Below are 19937 nucleotides of genomic sequence, written 5' to 3'. Positions count from 1 at the left end.
TTCCTGGGGCAAAGAGGAGGAGAGAGAGGGGTTGACGGCCAATGGCACCTTGGATAGCTGACCCAAGGCCTCTCCCAATAACAAACGCACCAAGTGCTGGATTGATGCTCATCACTAGAATAAGACACTTTCCTCCACTTTCCCAGTACTGCTTTAGTTATGAGAGGTGCGGGGAGGCTCCCGTGCTCTGCTGAAGCTGGAGCGGAAGCACCCCCAAAGTCTCTAGCCAGCACCTCTCATAAAGCCTGGGAAACTGAGTCTGACAATCCCTTTGAGGAAGCACAACGTTCTACATTTTGCCGTTTCTCCTACAGCCGAACGCAGGGCAGACTCTGAAGAGAGAAAAGGCAACACATTCTGGAAGTCCCTGGTGAAGGCTGGTCCATCCCCTCCAGGGGTCTGAACCCGGGAGGCACTAGGTGAGAGAAGAATGCTGGTCCTGCTAGTTTGGGTAGCCTCCACAGTCATGTGATGTTGGGAGGAGCTTACCCACTGAAGTCACTGCCCTGGGCCTGGGCCTGCCCAGCGATGGCGTCCATGATGGCATCCTGTGAGTACATGCTGATTGGGGTGTTGTACTGTGCGTGGATGATGGTAGCCTTGCCGCCCAAACCCTTCACCTCAATGGGCTTGTGGGTGGACAGGGCTGAGTCCTTCAGGGCGTTGGGATTGAAGCGTTCCTGGTAGTCGGCACTGAGGAAGGCAGGCAGGAAAGGGGGGGGTGGAAGAGGGAAGGGGAAGAGAGAGGGCAACAGGCGATGGTTACATGGGAAGTCAAGGCCAGGGTGCTGGTGGGAATGTGGAGAGAGATCTCCCAAAGCTGAGGTCTTGACCCAAGCAAGTTCCCCAAGTTCCCCACTGTGGGCTACCTGGGTGTGCCCAGGAGAATTTTTGGCACCTCCCAAGACCCTTGCAGGAGATCTTCATGTCCACCTGAATGGGCTCTCCCACTCCCATCAGGCTTCCCTGCAGCCCGACTCCCCCCTAGGGTCAGCATTCTCATCACTCACAGCGGGATGGAGAAGCAGACACAAGCGGGGTTAGGGGAGCGGGACTTGGGGAGAAGACAGAAGCTGGGCCATGTGACAGAAGAGGCAGCAGCCCAAGCAGAGTCTAGACTGTTCCAAAGGCAAAAAGCGGTCACACTGGCACGCTTGGAGATGCTGAAGTTCTGAGCAAAGTTCCTTCATGAAGGGGCTTATCCTGCCAGTCATTCCTCTGTGGCCTGGGACTCCGTTCTTCCAGATCCTTCCATGCATGTGCTTCTTCCTTGGAGGATGGTTCGGGCTGCCCAGGCTCCCAAGTCCGGCACGCTGTAGCTTGCCAGTCTCTACCCATCCAGGTTCTTCCCTTCAACAGGTAGGTGCCATCCCCAAGCAGGGATAAAATCACACCGAGTCCTTCTCAAGGGTCCCACTGGGACAGAAAAGTCTTCAGAGCCACACAGGCCAGTGAGAGCGCAGCACCCCACACACCTGAATTAACCTGCAAGCCTCAAGCTGCTGAAGTGTGAAACGGCTTCCCTCCACACTCCAGCAAATACCCGTGCAGGCACATCCAGTGCACAATGCACCCCCACTCACACATGCACATAGGTACCCATGCCAACAGGCACACGCCATCCACACCCAACGGAAGGCAGCTGCATGCTGGAAAGGCACACAGGGACATACACATGCTGTCCTTGGATACTAACTTGGCTGGAGAATTGGCTACCACCTGGAAGGAGAGAGAAAGCAAAGAAGATGGAACAGTCAGAGTGAGGCCTCGATGGGGGAAGTGTGAATGTAGGGACCATCTTCAGAATGGTCGTGAAGAAGGCCGGAGCAAGGCCTCAGTCTGCAAGGAGTAAGAAGCGAGGAAGGAGAGAGCACAAAGTCAGGAATCGGGGTCTCTAGAACCATCGGTTTGGGTGGGAGGTGCTAGGACTCCCTTTAAGTGGTGAGTCCAGCACTTCCTGATTTGCCAAGGGGAAGGAATTTCTTGTTGGACTCAAGACTATATGCAGATCCATGGATCACATAGGTAGAGCCTGACTGTAGACCCTGGAGAGAAAGCTGAGACAGAGACATGACTGCTGCGGCTACTTCAAGAAGGCTTGAGGCTCCCAGTTCCTTCTGGCGAGGTGCCCCAAAATATGAAAAGCCACAGCGTAGCTCTGTTCATGGGGCAACATGGGCATTCATGCCCCAAGGAGGCATTGTATGTGCAGCAGGGTTACCCATGGCCCCTGGGCCCTAGTCTCTCTCCCAAGGACAGACAGGCATCCCTGGTCACTCCTCGTGGTACAGGGAGTAGGAGGTTGATGCAGTCCCCAGTGACTGCTCCAAAGGCCTTGTGGGCCAGCAGTGAGGCAGGAGGAGGCCCAAAAGAAGATCATGTCCAAGGCTCATGCAGGAAAGCCCCCAGCAGGGGCCACCTAGCATAGACAGCACAGAGGGACCCTGTCCTCACTCCACTAGGACAATGAGCCTTTAGGAATATGAGTTCCTTTGGGGAAGCATTCTCAGTATGATGCTTTTTTTAAAATGTAGACTGCTTGTGGTAGCAGATCTTGTGGCCTTGTCTGACACTAAAGATGAGAGAGTGGGGAGGGGGTGACATTGTCTCCATACACATCTGCTTCCCTAGATCTACAAACTCTGGAAGAGGGACCCTTAACCCCAGATAGCCTGACCCTGGTCACCCCACAACCAGGGCTCTGGGAAGCCAAGAACGTCCCACCTCAGAGAGTCCATGGTGTTATCTGCTCAGGCCCAGGTCCCTTACTGTCCCCGAGCTGATAAAATTCCTTCTGTCCTCCCAGGTTCCAAAATAGCCGCAAGTGCATCTATATTAGGAAAAGGCCAGCTTGGCTTTGCCATGTCTTTGCCATGTTTGGCCAATACTGACAACTGCAGGGTCAGCTCTGGTGATGACCAGCCAGCCCAGTGTCCCCTGCAGAGGGCAGCGTTGATCTGACTGGGTGGGGGTTGCTTCTGCCCTGAGCAGCAGCCAACTCCTTCTTTGGCACTAATACCCCCTGCTAGGTTCTCGCTCCATCCCAATGCTTGGATGCCTGCAGCACACACTGCTCAGAGAGGAGCCAGGACTCAGGCCCCAGGAGGAGGCACCAGGGATACAGAGCCTGCTGGGGGCCCTTGCTCTGCCTTTCAGGTGAGGAGTGGAGCCTGCGGGTTGTTCAGGCCTTTCTGTCCTTGTTTTCCACTGGTCCCCTTCCATGTCTCCCCAGAGATCCAGTTGTCAAGAATCACACCACAAAGTGCTCAGAGGAGAGCAAGGAAGGGGCTTCCTTTTGGAGCGTGACAGAACAGGGGTCAATTCCTAACCTTGACTCTTCTCAACATTACGACTCTGGACAAGTTTCACTATCTCAGTTCAATTCATAAGAAGGAAGTGGGGGCACTGGAGGAGACGACTCCAGGGATAAGAGCAGTGGCTAATCTTCCAGAGGTCCCAGGTTTAATTTTCAGCACCCGAGTGGCAGCTGACGACCATCTGTAACTCCAATGCTAGGTATCTGACACCTTCTTCTGGTGGTGCACAGACATACATACAGACAGACAAAAACCCTCCCTTGTAAAAATAAAATAAAAAGTATAAAAAATAAGGAAGTGAGAGTTTCCACCTTGCGAATGGGTAAAGCCAAGTAATTGAACCCCGAGTCTAAGCCTTCAGCACAGGATGTATGCAGAAGATGGGCACGGAGAACTGCCCATTTGTTGCTTTCAAGCAGTGAGACACTTAGCAAAGTGGGAGCCAGCCTCAGGGCAGCAGAGGTCCCAGCTCTTTCTGCCCACACTGCAACACTGTAGCAGCCTTTACTTTGAATGAATTACCAACGTCACTTCCTCCTCTGGTCCACTTTCCCACTGAAGACGCTGTTGGCTCCCACTTCTCCAATTACCAAGTGATAATTTCTACATTTGCCAAGTAGGTTCTGGACAGCATCTGCATCAAAGGACTGGCACCTGGGAGTCCAGGGGGTAGGGACAGGGCTCCTGACCGCTTAGCTTTCCCGGTTCCATCTCAAATCAAGATGGAATCAGGCAGACCACTAGTTCTGTCTGTCTCTTACTGACTGTGTGACTTGGGGTCAATTTCACTCTATGTCTGACTTGTTAAGATGAACGAAATCAATGTCCACCTCTGATGTTCCTATGGGGCTCGAGAGATGGCTCAGCAGTTAAGAGCACTGACTGCTCTTCCAGAGGATTTTGGTTCAATACCCAGCACCTACCTGGCAGCTCACAACAATCTGAAACTCCAGTCCTAGAGGATCAGTCAGTCTCTTAGATATGCATGCAGGTGAAACACCCATACACATAAAGTAAATTAATTAATAAAAAAGAGCCAGTTCCCAGCTCAGAGTCAGCTCAGCCAGGGAGACATTGCCACAGCTATCAGTGGGCTTTTTGGGGATCCTAGTCAACCAGAAGGCAACTTTCTTGCCTGGGGTGGGTCCAGAAGGGACCAGGAAGACCTACCCATCAGAGAAGGAAGAGGAGGCCATCTTTATTCTGCCTTTCTATAATTTTCTGCTTTCTTGCTGGGAAAGCCTTGGCTTGGGGAAGCAATCGTGTACTAGAGACTGGCCTTGCTCAGATTCCAGAAGGAGCTGGGGAAGTTGAGAAACCAGAGCATTTTGGTCTAGTAGACACAGACGAGCAAAGGAGGGCGTGGCTGGGGTCACGCTGATGGTGCCCCTGTCAGCCAGGAGAGTCTAGGCCATGAGTACGTGCAGTGTGTGACAAATGCCCTTCTTTATCCTCCCGTTAACTGCAGACAACCACGAGATTTCTCTCACCGAGACACTGGCCCACAGTGAATGCCTTAACTCAGCCGGCTGTGCCTTTAGCACCTAAAGATGAGTACATTCATTGCACAGGGCAGTGGCGTAGCCACTGTGAGACAGGAGGGGAGAGAGCCTGGCAGCCGATACAAGTTCACACATGGATCCCTCCTTTCTATCCTTCCAGTGACCTGGCTCCATGTTCCTTCAACTCCTGCTCCCACGAAGTCTTACTAGCTAAACTGTGGGGAACCGAGCGGGTTGTTTCCCATAATCTCTTTCTTCTCAGAGGTCTGCTTCCTTGTTGTCCACCCTAGCCTGGGTCAGTCTTGCAAGCCTCCTCCCCTCGTACCATTGCCCAGTCTCTCCATGGGTACGCCCGGCTCTACTTCCTTCGCGTAGCCTTCCTAGACCACCCTCATCATTAGAGAAATTGCTTTCTCCTCCCCCCTCCGCCTTTTTTTTTTGAGACAGGGTCTCTCTGTGTAGTCCTGGCTGTCCTGAAACTCACTTGGTAGACCAGGCTGGCCTCCAACTCAGAGATCTGCCTGCCTCTACCTCCTGAGTGCTGGAATTAAAGATGTGAACCACCACCACCCAGCTGAGAACTTTCTTTCTTATCTCTAACGCTTCCCTGTTCCTGCCATAGACACCCAGGGGTGTGGGGACTAGTCTCTCTTTTAGAACTTTAGTTCCCAAAGGCAGTAGGTATTTTCGTCTCATGGGATGGGGTGTTGCCTGGGGTGACTATCTGGGCAGTTAGAGTCTCCTGCATGCAACTTAACCTTTTCTGAGCCTCAGTTTCTATTTCTGCAAAAACCTGACACGTCACTCCAGAGTGGTTTTCCTGGCAGCGGTGATATGCCTGGCAACGGCAATATGCCTGGCTGACAACAAACATCAGTAGGATCCCTGCTGGTGTTGATCTTGGCTGGTTCTACCTCATGGGTGCGAGGCTGCCTGGGTTAAGGCCTATCCTCCCCCTGACCACCTGACCAGACTGTTGTAGTGAGCACCGATGACCCAAGTGCCTCCATACCAGTCAGCAGGATGCCCTTTACCTACCCTCCAAGGAGTCCAGCACCTGAGGCCTTCCCTCGGAGGCCCATCTGATACATCTGAGCCATCTCCCTCAGTGTCTCTGCTGAGTACAGGCCAATGGGGTTGTTATATTGCCTCGGCTGGCTAGGGCCTGGCAGAACTTTGGGGCTGACTGAGCCCTGTACACCCTCTGGGCTGGCTTTGGCCATTGGGCTGCCCTGAAAAAGGACAGATTCCGGGGCCTCCATGTGTGGGGTGCAGACAGAGGTCTGGGAGAAGGAGGAGCTAAAGGTGTCCCCGAAATCCAGGCTGCCCAGGGTGCCTGGGCTGGCCCTCGCCTCAGGGCTGGGGCTGGGAGTCGCCAGGCAGCCGTTCGTGTCCAGAGCAGGGTCCTGGCATAGGGCAGCACCATGCAGGGAGAGAGAAGATAGCGGTTAGAGGCCACGCATGGCTGTGCTTCTGTGTGCATCTGAAACAGACATGTTAGGGTGAGCACCTGTCACCCACCTCCCACAGCCTGCGACCTGCTGCCTGCTGCGTGAAGCACCTAGACGGAGCACTGGAAAGGAAGGCCCTTTGCAAGAGGAGGGGAGGAGGGAAGCCTGGGGGTCCTGGTCTGGAGGCTGGCATCCGTCTGAACAGAACGCAAAGTCCCTCGCAGAAAGCCAAGTCTGCCCCTGAGGATGTGGGGCTCAAGAGAGAGTAAGGTACCACTCTCCTGTCTACTGGCCCCCTTTCCCTTTGAATGGGTACCCCGTGAGTACAGACAAGCCTCCTGATTCACTGACCCTTCATAGCCAGGGCTAACTGACTTTTGGGGTGGAGGTACAGAGGGGAACCTAAGGAAGCAACTGGGCTATTCAACCATCTTTGTCTACCCTAGCAGTTTCTCCCAGCAGCCCTCTGTCCAGCTCCCCAGTCCATGATCCACCTCCACCACTAGAGCCTCTTCTTCCTATCTCATCTGCTGTCCAGTCCTCCCATCAGAAAGACTGGAGTCAGTCTACCTGGGTGGAGGAGCTATGGGTAGGCCTTCCCACGTTTAGATGGGGCCCTTGGACCAACCTTCCCAAGTTTAGGTTGAGCCCTTGGACCAGCCTTCCCAAGTTTAGGTTGGGCCCTTGGGCCCACAGTGTTCAGATACTTTAAAGAGGGTTTGGAAAGGACTCTGGATCTAGTGGTCAGATCTGGGGCCAGGGCTTTGCGGCCCCTCCACTTCTGTGCTAGCCTCTGAGATTATAACGAGCTTTCCTAATGTACAGAGGGGTCTGTAGCTGTGAGGGATGGATAGACACTTAGCAACCGGAAGAATCTGTGCGCAGGAGAAACCCTGAGGGCTGGTAAGGTCTCTTCACACCTGGGGTGCCTCCTGGAGTGACTGGCTCAAGCTGGGGCCCCTCTAACAGCAACTCGAGTCTCTGTCCCCAGACAGTGAGGGTCAGAGCCTCGAGACAGACACGTGTCTGCTGTTTAGCTAGAATGCTGGCCCTCTTCTCAGCACATTGTTTTCCAAACCGGTTTCTTCTCAGAATGGCTGCTGGACCTGGGATGGTATCTTGGGCCCAGGTAGGCATCTCCACAACTTGATGTGTCATAGGTAAGGGGGTTCAAACACTTCTCAGGAGGGTCGACAGCGCCAAGGGCAGGCAGGCAAGGTTACACTTCAGGAACCATGGCCGAGCACCTACCTTCTGGTGAGGAATCACTGGCAGCGGGGACTGGATAGGAGGTGCCGTTGTGGAGATGGCAATAGGGCGCTTGGACCTAGAGAAACCAGAAACGAGACCCAGTGAGGACATTTGCACCTGGTCAAGAGCTCCTGGGGGAGACCCAGAGCTGTACAGCCGAGTCACAGTGCCTGAGTACATGTCAAGCCTAAGGGAGGTCCTGGGCTTGAGCAGGGTAAGGAGTCATAGCCCCGGGAATATTCTTGTCAGCACCCACAGGCCTCTTCTGCATGGGATGAGGGTAGGACTTCCTGAGGATGGAGGACACAGGGCTTCCGGCTCAGTCCTCCCTGTACCCGTGGCACTGTGGCCATGCTCCCTGACTCAGCACTTCCGTAAAGGGAGGCAACAACAGCTTGACCGTCACTTCAGCCCCTCCTTCCCATAGGATTCTGCCGCACAGGGCTAGACCGAGCAAATGCTGAAGATGATCTCTCTTTCGTCCCCATCACCTGCCCACACCAAAGCTGCATCCCCTCCTCTGAGGGCTTCCACCTACTTCTGCAGGGTGAGGCTCAGGTTGTAACTGGCGGATTTGATCTTGTTCTGGGCCTCCAGGTGGGTCATGGTGTCCGTGTTGACGCCATCAATGGCCACCACAAGGTCGCCTTGACTGAGCTGGGACTGGGCCGCCTTGCTGCCGGGAGTGATCTGGTTAAAACAGCAGAAGAAGGGGAGTCAGGGAAGGATCGCCTGTAGTATCCAGCTGATACCCATCCTGCCATTGATTCCCAATGGCTGGCACTGGCTGCTCACCAAGACTGCTTCCTCTTCCTCACATGGCTACCACTAGGACTTTTTGACAGCCACCAAGGGACCAGCTTTGACCAGGGGAATATTGGTGGAAGGAACACATAGCACCGCCAGGTCTTTCCCCAGCAACCATCATAGAATCCCGCATGGTGCTTGTTGACTGACTAAATGCGCATGCTCAAGAGGAGTACAGCCGAGTGGCTGACAGGAAGGGGCCTGGACCCCAGAGTTGCTACCAGGAGCAGAGATGGTACGTCAGGGTTTCTAAATGAGGAATTGCATTACCTCTGCGCTAAGCCATTGATGGTTGGGAAGTATACCAATTAACCTAATAGCCCTGCACCCCGCAAAGCCATAGAGATGAGGGTAAGACTTAGCACCTCCCTGCCCCCAGTCATTGTCAGACCAAAGTGCAGCATAAATGCCCCCTCACAAAAGCATCCAAGCACCAGGTGCTTTATGCTAACTGGGGACAGGTGCACAGAAAACCATCAGAGCCTTCAGCCCTGTTTGGGTGAGAACCGGGCAGGCCGTGAAGGTGGCAGGCTTATGGCTCTTTGGCTACCTGCATACCTCTGGAAGGAAAAACATAATTATGAAGCTAGTTCCTAATTCCTGTGCCCCACTGTCCACCAAAAATATTTGCCTAGAGACTCCATCTTTGACCACACAGGATGCCATTGAGACTCCAATCTGAAGACACTTCACGGGATGTTGGGAAAGTTACACCCCCTATTACTTGGGAAGCTATGGTGGCTCACACTGAATTTTTGCGGGCATCATACATGATACCAAATTTTGTGTGGCGGCCCCTTAGTTGCAGTACTTTGAGTTCTGTGGTGACCCTTCCACGGTGATATCATCTGAGATGTAAACTTCCAGAAGGTCCAGTGACAGAATTTATAGTGGTTTAATGGAACGGCCATAGGGACATTAGCAGACCTACTCTGAAGCATAGCTCATGAGATGTTACTATAGGAGATTAGCCTCAGTTTTTATGACTCCCAATGGAATGTCTCAGTCCCTGAGAATCTCACATGAACCTGTTCATTTCTTTCCATTATAAATGGTTACTGATTGAGAAGGCAAGCAGGGTGGAACTATCTGTTAGTGTGTGGTACTTATGCATAAATGTATTTTAGGAGCTGATCCTGTGACAGTAGGAAGTCCCTCTATGATGCCATGTGGATGTGACACAGGCCTTATCATCAATGACATCACAGGAAAGAGGAGGCTCTGAGCACCCCCTCCATTGCCCAGATGGCTGGATCTCTGAGCTTTGTCCTCTGACGTGCCTACCTGCTAGTTCTCTCGGCGTCTCTGGCGACATCCTACCCACCTTCCTGGCTATGATGCGGGAGTAAGACTAGCCATTAATACTATCAGCATCTGGATTTGGGTTAAGGTCTGGAAACCATCCTAGAAGGCAATCACAGATGACCTGAGGGACAGTCCTGTGTTCTGTGTGCCAAGCCTGTGTGGGTCTCTGATCAAGCTCTGAGCATAGATGGAAGCCTCCTGCCAGGTTCCTTAAAGGGAACTGTGTACAAATCAAGGTGCCCTGCAGTCACTGTGCCCAGAAAATAAACCATTTTGTTGTAATCATGCCACTGGTCCCAGAGCTGGTCCTACACCCTGAGGGTCATGACCACAACACCGGAAGGGCCCTCCCTCGCCAACTGTTGCTCACAAACTTTTGATGTTCCTGGTGTCTTCTTTCTTTCTTTTTTCTCCCTGGGACAAGATTTCTCTGTAAAACCTCAACTGTCCTGAAACTCACATCGTAGACCAGGCTAGCCTCAAACTCATCAAGATCCACGTGCCTCTGCCTCCCAAGTGCTGGGATTAAAGGCGTGCACCACCGCACCAAACTCCAGGTGTCTTCTCAAACACTGCCCACCTTGTGCCCAGAACATTCCCCTTCTGGACCTCAAATTGCCAGGCAAGAACTACGATGGCCAAGTGAGCACATCTGATTTGCAAAGCCCACTCTCCAGATGCCAGAGGGGCATCGTAGAAGCATCCTTATCTCCTATCCCATCACCAGGGAGTCCATGTTGCTGTCTTAAATGCAGAGGTGAAAAGTACTGAGAGAGGCAGGGGAAGTGGCTCAGGCTGTTCAGTGTTCGCTGCATAAGCATAACGACCCGAGTTCGAGCTCTGACACACAACTAAAAAACAGGTGTCAGTGTACGCTTGTAATCCCAGTGCTGGGAAGGCAGAGACTTCCCCAGGACTTGATGACCAGCCAGCCTATCTGAGTAGGCGAGCCCCAGGCCAACGAGAGACCCAGTCTCAAAAACCAAGGTGAACAACTTCTGAGGTACAATTCCCAAGTTTTCTTCTTGTCTACACACACACACGGGGGAGGGAGGGAGAGAAAGGAGAGAAAGGAGAGAGAGGAGAGGGAAAGAGAGAGAGAACAAGGGAAAAACCAAGATATTTTTCTAGACAAGAGGCCTCTTGCTGCTATGCAGAAAGTACACCCGTCCTCCTGCCTTTCTATGCAAGGCTGTGCTATCTCTAACAATTCACTATAGTAATCTTTAAGATGAAAAAATGTGAACCCCCAGTTCTCATCGTCACTGGCCAGCCATAACATCCCCACTTCCTCTTTGTCCCACATCACTTTCCCCTGTCTCCATCTGTCAAGCCATCTGTAGGAGCCCTTCAAAGACATAGAGACACCCAGGGTAAAGTTTCCCGTGCCCTGCTTTCCTAGTGGACTGCCCGCATCCCAGAACTGGCTACCCTGTGGCAGGACATCCCCAGGGAAAGATATCTCCTAATAAAGCTGCTCTGTAGTATGTCATCCCCTAAAATGCTCTCTTTCCATCCAGGACATCTCTACAGAAGGATTCCCCCAATGCTTCTAACTATCTATAGAGAAGGACTTGTTTCAGGCAGCAAACAGCTTGGGGGGTAGGGTACAGAGGAGCAGCTACCAATCCCACACAGAAGGGCTGAGCTTCAAAGCCAGAAGGGACGCTGCCAGCAGTGCTCAGATCATGATGGAAGTATAAGCAAGGGCAACAGAATGACATCCAAGGGAGGCTGGGCCTGATCAGCCAGTGCCAGCTGCAGACCATCAGGAATGCCATATCTTTAGAGCTGCCTGGTGACATATTTCTCCCTAGGGCATGGCCAACTTGTACTTATCCTTCCCTGTGCCTGGCCCTGATATCCTCAGGCGTGGGCTTGGGGGTAATCCTTGTTCCAGGGGCCTGGTCAGTAGCCAAACATTCCAGAGGGAGCCACCAAGCTGGATCCCCCTGTCCCTGGCGTTGCTCTCCCTGCATCTGTGTCTGCCCATCAGGGCTCAGCTGGCCTGGCCTTTGGCTGCCCTAAGCAGGGCCAAGAGTCCCTCGAGTGGGGGTGGGGTAGTCGCATATACGGAGATGTTCTTTTCTGCTCCAGTGTCCTTAGAAAAGAAGGCCAGGTGGAGGCAGGGATGCTAAAGACAGCCAAGGACCGTCAGATCCCTTCCCTCCAGCACAGGAGCAGCCTCAGCAGGCTGGGGGAGGGGACCCGCACTGTGGGACCATTGCCTAGAGCCCAGGGCTAAAGAAAAGGTTTAGTTTCAGCAAATCTCTCTTCTAACTTTACAGCCTCCTTTCTCTGTTAACTTCCTCTCAGAAAAGACTCAGAGCACACACATTCCTGGAGATATTTTCTTCCAAAATAAAAGGTCTTTCTATACCTTTTTGAGCATGTAAAGTCCTCTCTGGATGGGTGTTTCCTTTCTACATAGTTTTTCCATTGTTCGAAGCCAACAATCACGTTCCACTGTGAATCTGAACACTAAGGAGAGCCTAGAAGGGCCGCAAGGTGGGGCACCAAGGACGAACTGGGCCAGAATTAGCCACTCGGCCCATGGTTGCTGGCCCATGACCCTAGGGAACCCCACACCACATTACTGGTCCCAGAAGCACTGTCCTATACCACATGGGTCATGACAAGACTCAAAGGGCCCTCCCTTGCCAACTGCTTCAACAGCCTCAGAAGTCCAGGGTGTCTTCTTAAACACTGCCCACCTTGCGCCCAGAATATTCCATTTCTAGACCCTCAGATGTGTCCGCCAGGCAAGGACAATAGAGAAATGAGTGCATAGTGACCAAGAGGACACATCTGATTAGCAAGGGGCAACCCATTCTCCAGAGGCAGCACAAGGGAAGCTGACGTCATGGCCACTGCCATGCCTAGGAGGAAGGCGACAGAGGAAAGCGTGTGGACAATCAACTTAAGGCAGCTTTGCTTGAAACGTCACACAATCCGGTGAGTGTGCAGAGCACAGGGCAAGGCCTTCTTCTCCCACATGTTCTGAGGATTACGTCATTAAACAGGGTGTGACGTAAGGATGCTGCCGAGCTGAGAAGGTTTCGGTGGAATCTCCACTTCAAGGGGCTTGAGTTCTGGTCCCAACCCCCTTCTCCCTAAAAGCTCCAGAAAAGTCAAGGATAACACTGGGGGACAGCAGGTATGTGACCAGTATGGCTGTACCCCAGGGTTCCATGAGAAACAAGACAGAGTTGACCGAAGGTGGAAGGCAGGGGGTCAGCCCCAATGACTAGTCCTGAGCGAGCCTGCTATTCCTAGAAGGGTGTGGCAGAGTTGCAGGGATTCTGTCCAGGGTTCCAGGGAAAGAAAGTGCCATGCAGGGTCTGAAAGTTCCCATGCCATGACCTCCTGACCCGCTAGCTCTCTGGAAGTGGAGAGGACAGCTGGCAGCCTCTCTGGGGTCGCCGGGCTCTACAGAACTTTCTAACATCCCTCCCCATATTCAGAAGCACACAGACCTTTCCCTCATTCTCTGTGCGACTTGCCAGGTGTGGTGGGGCTGGCTAAGGGCAGGTAACAGGCCCAGAAGAAGTGGAACCTTCCCAGCCCTTCTCTGAAGTCTGGCAGGGACTCCCCTTGAAGTCCTAAGTGTATTTTAACTCTGTGGGATTCAACTACCACGTGCCAGGATGGCTCTTTTCCCATCTGGCCTCCACTGGGGTCTTGCTCCAGCTCTTGCCCTTTTTCTGGAAACTTCTCTCTCTTAGTGGCTTCAGCTTCTATTCCAACTCTGGCGTATAAATAAGCCAGACTCTGCTACGCCCTGCTTTGCTTGTCCCAGAAGTTCTCGTTTTAACTCTTTCCCCTCTGTGCCACAGTACCCATTCCTCTGCATCCCATCCCTCACACACTCAGACACCCCCCCCACCCCCCCGTGTGTGTGTATGTTTTGCAGGTCTTCCTCTCTTTCCCCAGGTTCCAACACTGTTCCTCTTCTGCTTCTCTAACAAATTGGCAGTGTTCTTGTGTGCACTTAGCCCTGAAAAATCTGCTTCATACTTCCAAAAGTTGTTCCCATGAAAGCAGGAATCTGGCTCCAGCAGAGTGGAGAAGCTGTGTTTGGGAATGGAAGCCTGGAAGTAAGGACTGGAGGATCGTCACAACTGGGGGATTTCCCCCTGTTCTGTCCCTGGTGCCTAAATACTTCTCGTATCTGCTGTCCTCATAGCCTCCACCCAGCATCTGCCCCCTTTCCTGTCTGCCCATAGAATTGCCCTTGCCTCGTGTTCTGGTTTAGAGACCTACAAGGGCCCCCTCCTAGGACCTAGTGGGCCTCTGGTCTGCTGCCATCAGGGCCTTCGAGGGGTCAGAGGTGAGTCTGAGTCACAGGAGGATCTGGAGAGATGCGCCTCTAAGAATGCAGTCTCCAGCTAGGACAGTTTCTTATCTTCGCTGCTGGGTAGCTAGCTAGATGGTTGCCTGACCTTCAACAGGGCTATAAACAGCTTGGCCTGTCAGCGCTGATAGGCGCTGCCGAGAACAGCTCAAGACACCGTGCTCCAGGGGCCTGAGAATTCCAGGAATCGCCAGCATAGCCACCCCCAGAATAGTTTCAGACTGTCCTCTGTTCTCTTCCCAAGGGTCCTCTGCTCTCAGTGTCCCCACCTTAGCTGGGAGAGTCCAGTAATACTGACGCTGAAACCGGAGGAGAGGCAGAAGGCCTCTGGACTGTGGCCCAGGTGAGCCTGCCAGGTAGGATGGAGGTCCTGAGAGCAGAGGCCTTCCAGTAAGGAGGCAGGCCTGACGCAGCCCACAGCCCCCTCACACACTAGCCTCATAGCCAGCCTCCTTTCCACACTACACACACACACACACACACACACACACACGCGCGCACGAACAGCACTGTCCCATTTTATAGGCAAGACTATTGAGGCTGTGTTAGAATTGAATAAAGACATTTGCTTCCTTCCTAAGGCGGAGGGTGCCACAGCCATGAAGGGGTAAGGTACCACACCTAGCTCCAGCATCTGGCCAGAGGCAGGGACCCTGGTAAGGACTGGGCCTGTTGATCTGCTCCCTCAACTCTGCTTCCTGGAGAATTGGCTAAGGTGGGGGAAGGGAGGGGAGAGGCCAGCTCAGGTTGCAGGCCTCTGCACCTGTCTAGGATAAATAAAGGCATTTGCCCTCCACCCTAGGGTGTCCCTCCTGAACCCCATCTCTGCAGATTCTCAGGCTGAAGTTCACCGAATGAGGGTCTTGGGGATCTCCTGCTCAGGTTGATACCATAGTGTCTGTGTGGAGGCCGTAGGCAAGGTGATATCCAAGCTTTCTCCCAGCATGCAGTTGGCAGCTGCTCTTCCTGGGAGAAACACATACCTGCTTTTGAGAGAGGCCAGCTTCCACCAGTGCCCAGACTGACAGGCAAAGAAGCAGGCATGGAAGTTTGGCTGTGTCAGAATGTGTGCGTGCTACCCATGGGCACCTCTATCCTGTGCAAGCCTCAGTTTGCTGGGCTCCGAGTTGGTAACCCCAGACTTCTTGCCTGATCTCCCCTCACAGTTGCAGTGACTGTCCCCGGAGCAGGGGACTGCTGAAGCTGGGCAGAGTCCTGGGCTTTTGTCTCTGTGAGCAAACTGTTTCTGGTCTGGAGGTAAGCCTTGGTAGCAAATGCCGAAGGCCTAGCGTTCGCAGTCAGCACTGGGCCTGAAATGCCCAAGCCTAGGATGCCAAACCCATGGTATCTGTAGCGCACTAGTTGTATTTCTCAGAAGACTGCCATACCTGAACACCATTGCTCGGGCCACCTTGCTCCAGGTGATTTGGGGTGTGGATCAGAAGTGAGCCGATATCCCATTGCCCTGGCTTCTATGTTTAAATGTCTCCCTAGCTTTAGCTTCCAGTGCACCCCAACTGCCCTCTCTTTGAATGAGGACATTCTTCCTGCTGTCTAGTTTAAAACCTCTGTGCTCCCATTTAAGCCCTGGCCATCTGGGGCCAGGTGGTACATAGGTCCTGAGTGAGGTCATTGCCTTTTCTGGGTACCACTGATCCTGGAGATGAATTTGTTCCCATTAGATGGAGCAGGGAGCACCAGCAATGAGCCTTGGGGATGTTGGGCTCAATCCTAGGCATAGGAGGCCAGAGGGCACATGAGGACGATGCGAGAGGCCCTGTCTTATACAGGGAGGAAACATACAGCTGCAGGAGTGGGCACTGTGCAGAGCCAGGGTTGGGAGTAACCACTGGACTCTCATCCTGACGTCACCACATCGTCAAGCAGAATCTACATGGTTTAGTGTATCCTCTTCACAAGAGCCCCGTGGTTTTCAGGGCAGTAGGTCTGCAGGGCAGAGACTTCAGATCTGCAGCTGAGAGGGGAGGGACCTTGTCCTTCCCCAAAGGCCACTCTAAAAGTCTAACTTAAAGGTGGTCTGAGGGGGCTGGAGAGATAGATGGCTCAGAGGTTAAAAGCATTGCCTCCTCTTCCAAAGGTCTTGAGTTCAATTCCCAGCAACCACATGGTGGCTCACAACCATCTGTAATGGGGTCTGGTGCCTTCTTCTGGCCTGCAGGCATACACACAGACAGAATATTGTATACATAATAAATAAATAAATTTTTTTTTAAAAAAAAGGTGGTCTGAGGATCAAGACTACTTCAGTGGCAATACTGGGCCCTGCCTGTCTGTCAGGCACTTTCCACGCTTGTCAGTTACCACGGTGGGCCAGCCCCAGGTCCAAGGCAAACCCCAGGTCCAAGGCTAGCCCCAGGTCCAAGGCAAACCCCAGGTCCAAGGCTAGCCTCTGCTGCTCTGTGGAAGAAACGGCAATCCAACCATGCCAGATTCCAGCCTCTAACTTCACAGTGACATCCTGGAGTCTCACCCATCCCCTTAAGCCCAGATCAGTCCTGCCAGGGGCTCAGCCACCAAGCAGGTTATACTTGTTCCCTGGATGCTTCTCAACCCTTAAGCCATGGGACCTTCAGATCTACCAGGACTTATAGGGTGCCTTATTTAACAAATACTGAGCAGATAGCAACAGCTATGGCCTAGGGGCTTGAACTACAGCAATAATTAAAGACCTTCCACTTTTTCTTTCAAATATGTCTACCATTTATCTCTGGGCCTCAGTTTCTCCGACACAATGGAACCACCCTCATACCACCTGATGCTTGGTGCCATTTCCATGGGCGGTGCTGTTTCTCGCTACATCCTACAGGATCCAGAGGGCATTGTCGCAGCCAAGCAAAGCCGTAAGACAGGCATCCCTGGGCTCAAGTGAGGAATACAGGTTTAACCCAAGAGCAAGGTGATGCAAGGTTTCTGCCAGGCCCCCTATGGCAGGGAGAGGAGGGGCTGGTGTCTTGGGTCTGGGGACACTAGAGACCAGCAACCAGTCTAGCCTGGACTTATATCGTGACAGCAGGGCAGCTGGCAAAACAATCTGTCCATCCACCTACCTGTTACCTGTCTTCCCTATGCTAAGAATGCTCTCTCCTTAGCAACTGCCTGCTTTTAGTGAGGGACTTGAAGCTTGGAAATACCCCAAGCCTACCCTGCTAGGGAAGGGCTTAAGAAGGCCCCACATTCTCTGCTCACAAAACCACCCCCTTTGCAAGATCAGCATTTCCCCTCTGCTCAAAATGCCAGCTATCTGCCCATAATGTCTCGCTTAGACAGGCAAAGTCCAGGGAACAAGCTGGGGTGAGCAAATTCAGCTATGGACAAGATCAGACCAGTCCAGTCCTAGGCTTCAGACCAGAAATAGGGCAGGTTTTGCTTTCCAAGAGCCTTGGGGGAGACAGACTGACTGGCTGAAGGCAGATGGACATGAACGAGTCCCCTTCCAAGAATGCCCTGCCCCTTTGGAAATAAGGCTATGGGCAATTTACACTTACCCGGGAGATAGTGAGGGGCATGTTGAAGTCCTTGCCTCCCTGAAGACGGAAGCCCCAGGGTCCAGGCCCAGTCAGAGTCACACTGTAAGACATTCTGGTGTTGACAGCAGCGGCTTCCTCTGCAGACAAATCGTACAGAGTCAGGTTAGGGGACACGCATGAACCCCACCTTTCCAGACCATTTCTTTGCTCCTATCTTTGTTCCTGGTCCCAGGACCCCGACCCCTGGCCTTGCCTGCTGTATTCTTTGCTGCCTGGCCAGGCTGTGCAGAGCTCCTGGGAGGCTCCTAAGAATAGCTGGGGGTGAATGCCATCGACACTCATATCTGCCCTTGCTGCGCCCATAAATGGACTGTAACCCTACACTGGGCCCGCCTGCCTGTGGCCTCCCAGCCAGTCCACCATGACTCACATGGCTAATATAGTCCCTGGGGAGGGGTGTCAGGCACCCAGAACACCATCCCTGAGGGGCAGGCAGGGAGGACTGGCCCCCTTTGTGCCCTCTGCGGAGCCCACACACCCTTGTTTTAGTCAGTGGGTCCAATCTGGATCCTCCTCTGGGTAGGGGTTTTGTTAGTCTGTTGTTCCTGGTAAGGACCATGAGTTGGCACCTTATCCATTGTGGGGCCCTGAGGGGCCTTGGACTTGGCTTATCCTCCACAGGTCTGCAAAACCTTCAGTTCAGAAGACTGCTGATTGGCTCCCAGCTCACTTTGATGTTACAGGACCAGACATAAAAATGGCCATGTCATGGCAGTACTTTGAACACGGTCAAGTTCAGAAAAGGGCTCTTCACAACCATTTCCTTGGGGTCCTAAGGGGCCGCTACCTTGGACTGTAAGAGCTGAGGTTCAGAGAAGTTAAACACATCCTCCAAGGTCACACAGGGAATGGACACAGGTTCCATTGGCGCCTGGGCTCCTGTAAATGGTACTCATGTCTGATAATGGGCTCCTAGTGGCTATGGACACCATCCAAAGCCCTGGCCTGGAGTAGCGGGTGCTGCTTGACCCCTCGGGAAAAGGTCTGAAGCTGGGTCTGGTGTTGTCCCAGCCCTGTAGACCCTCTGGGGCCCAGGCAGTTATTCCTGGCTCGCCTGTCTCATTTGTGCCCTGGAAAACTTGACAGGAGCATGGAAAGCTACAGCTGCCAGCGCTGCACGGCAGACTCCGTGCCCTTTGCGCAGGAATGGCAGCGGGTAGGGGAGAAGTGCCATTTGTTCAGCTGCTAGGACACGGAGTCAGAAGGGGCAGGAAGCATGTGTGGCATGCTTAGCCTACACCTCAGGGACAGAGTGCCCTGGGTGGGGGCCTTGGCCACTTGGGGCTTCTGTTGGCATGACATTTGCATTAAGATACCCTAGAAGCCCGCCTTCCGCCAAAAGAGACTCATGATCTCTTCAGATCTCACGGAGTCTGGAGATAGAGGTTCACTCTGGCTCCCAGCTCGGGAAACTGAGGAAGATAGGTTGTGTTGTGGTCTCTTGCTGGCCCTCTCAAAGACACAGGCCTGGATGTGAGCAATTTCCTAGTTGCTACATCTCCAGGCTCCCCTCACCCAGCCTGGCGTACGTGGGATGCATAAGATCGCTGATATTACAGGGTCGCTTGGTGGTTTGTTCAAGGTCACAAAAATAGCAGTGGGAGAAGCTAGGGAGGGACTTGTACTCTTTCCCTTGGTCTCACCACCTCCTTTTTGTTCCATGCAACTCCACCTTCATGGGCTAGGAGGTTAGAACTCTGTCTCTCTCCCCTTCCCATTCCATCCCATCCCATCCCATCCCATCCCATCCCATCCCATCCCATCCCATTCTCTGCATTATCCCATATATCCCTAGCTCTATCCTCGTCCCCCAGACCTATCTTTCCTTCCCAGCTGGGGAAGATCCAGCCACACATAACCATAAAGAAAGGGCTGACTCTGGACCTAGAGCCCCAGTGAGGCTGACCCTGGAGCCCCAAGAAAGATTGACTTTTAACTTGGAGCCCCAACAAGGCTTACCCTTGACTGGAGCCCCAGTGAAGCTGACTTTGGACCTGAGCCCCAGGGAGGCTGACCCTGGACCTGGAGCCCCAGAGAGGCTGACCCTGGAGCTGGAGCCCCAGTGAGGCTGACTTTGGACCTGAGCCCCAGAAAGGCTGACTCTGGACCTGAACCCCAGAGAGGCTGACCCTGGAGCTGGAGCCCCAGAGAGGCTGACGCTGGACCTGAGCCCCAGTGAGGCTGACCCTGGACCTGGAGGCCCAGTAAGGCTGTACCTGGAGCTGAAGGCTCTTTCTCTGGACTCTGGCACTGCCTGATGGCTTGCTTCTGGGTAAGGGAGTGGGCTGGGAAGATGCTTTTGAAGGGGAAGGCCAGCCTCCCTCTACCTCCCCTGGGAGACCCAAAGCCAGTTGGAGAGCAGCTGGCACTCATGGGCTGGGCAGAGCTCCACACCTCCCTGG

The 19937-nt window shown here is 53.3% G+C and overlaps 1 protein-coding gene across 9 annotated transcripts in view; it reads right to left on the bottom strand.

The window, feature by feature from the left end:
* The window catches only part of Ldb3 (LIM domain binding 3), a 57362-nt gene extending 39533 nt beyond the window's left edge, over window positions 1–17829 (bottom strand). For 4 of the 9 annotated variants that reach the window (XM_075988700.1, XM_075988703.1, XM_075988701.1 and 1 more), the window contains exons 1-6: window positions 17729–17828; window positions 17494–17612; window positions 8060–8211; window positions 7522–7597; window positions 1697–1719; window positions 490–693 (exon numbers count right to left, since the gene is read on the bottom strand). In XM_075988700.1, coding sequence (XP_075844815.1) covers window positions 490–693; window positions 1697–1719; window positions 7522–7597; window positions 8060–8211; window positions 17494–17586 — 548 coding nt within the window. In that variant the 5' untranslated portion in view covers window positions 17587–17612; window positions 17729–17828. Of the gene's footprint in view, window positions 1–489; window positions 694–1696; window positions 1720–5857; window positions 6226–7521; window positions 7598–8059; window positions 8212–17493; window positions 17613–17728 lie in introns of all 9 variants that reach the window. The other 5 variants (XM_075988706.1, XM_075988707.1, XM_075988699.1 and 2 more) reach the window with 3 other exon arrangements.
* Between the last annotated feature and the right edge of the window lie 2108 nt (window positions 17830–19937).

The sequence above is a fragment of the Microtus pennsylvanicus genome, chromosome 10 (assembly GCF_037038515.1).
Source record: "Microtus pennsylvanicus isolate mMicPen1 chromosome 10, mMicPen1.hap1, whole genome shotgun sequence".
Classification (NCBI taxonomy): domain Eukaryota; kingdom Metazoa; phylum Chordata; class Mammalia; order Rodentia; family Cricetidae; genus Microtus; species Microtus pennsylvanicus.
Note: the sequence above shows the minus strand (reverse complement) of the source record. Positions and strands in the feature narration are given on the sequence as shown.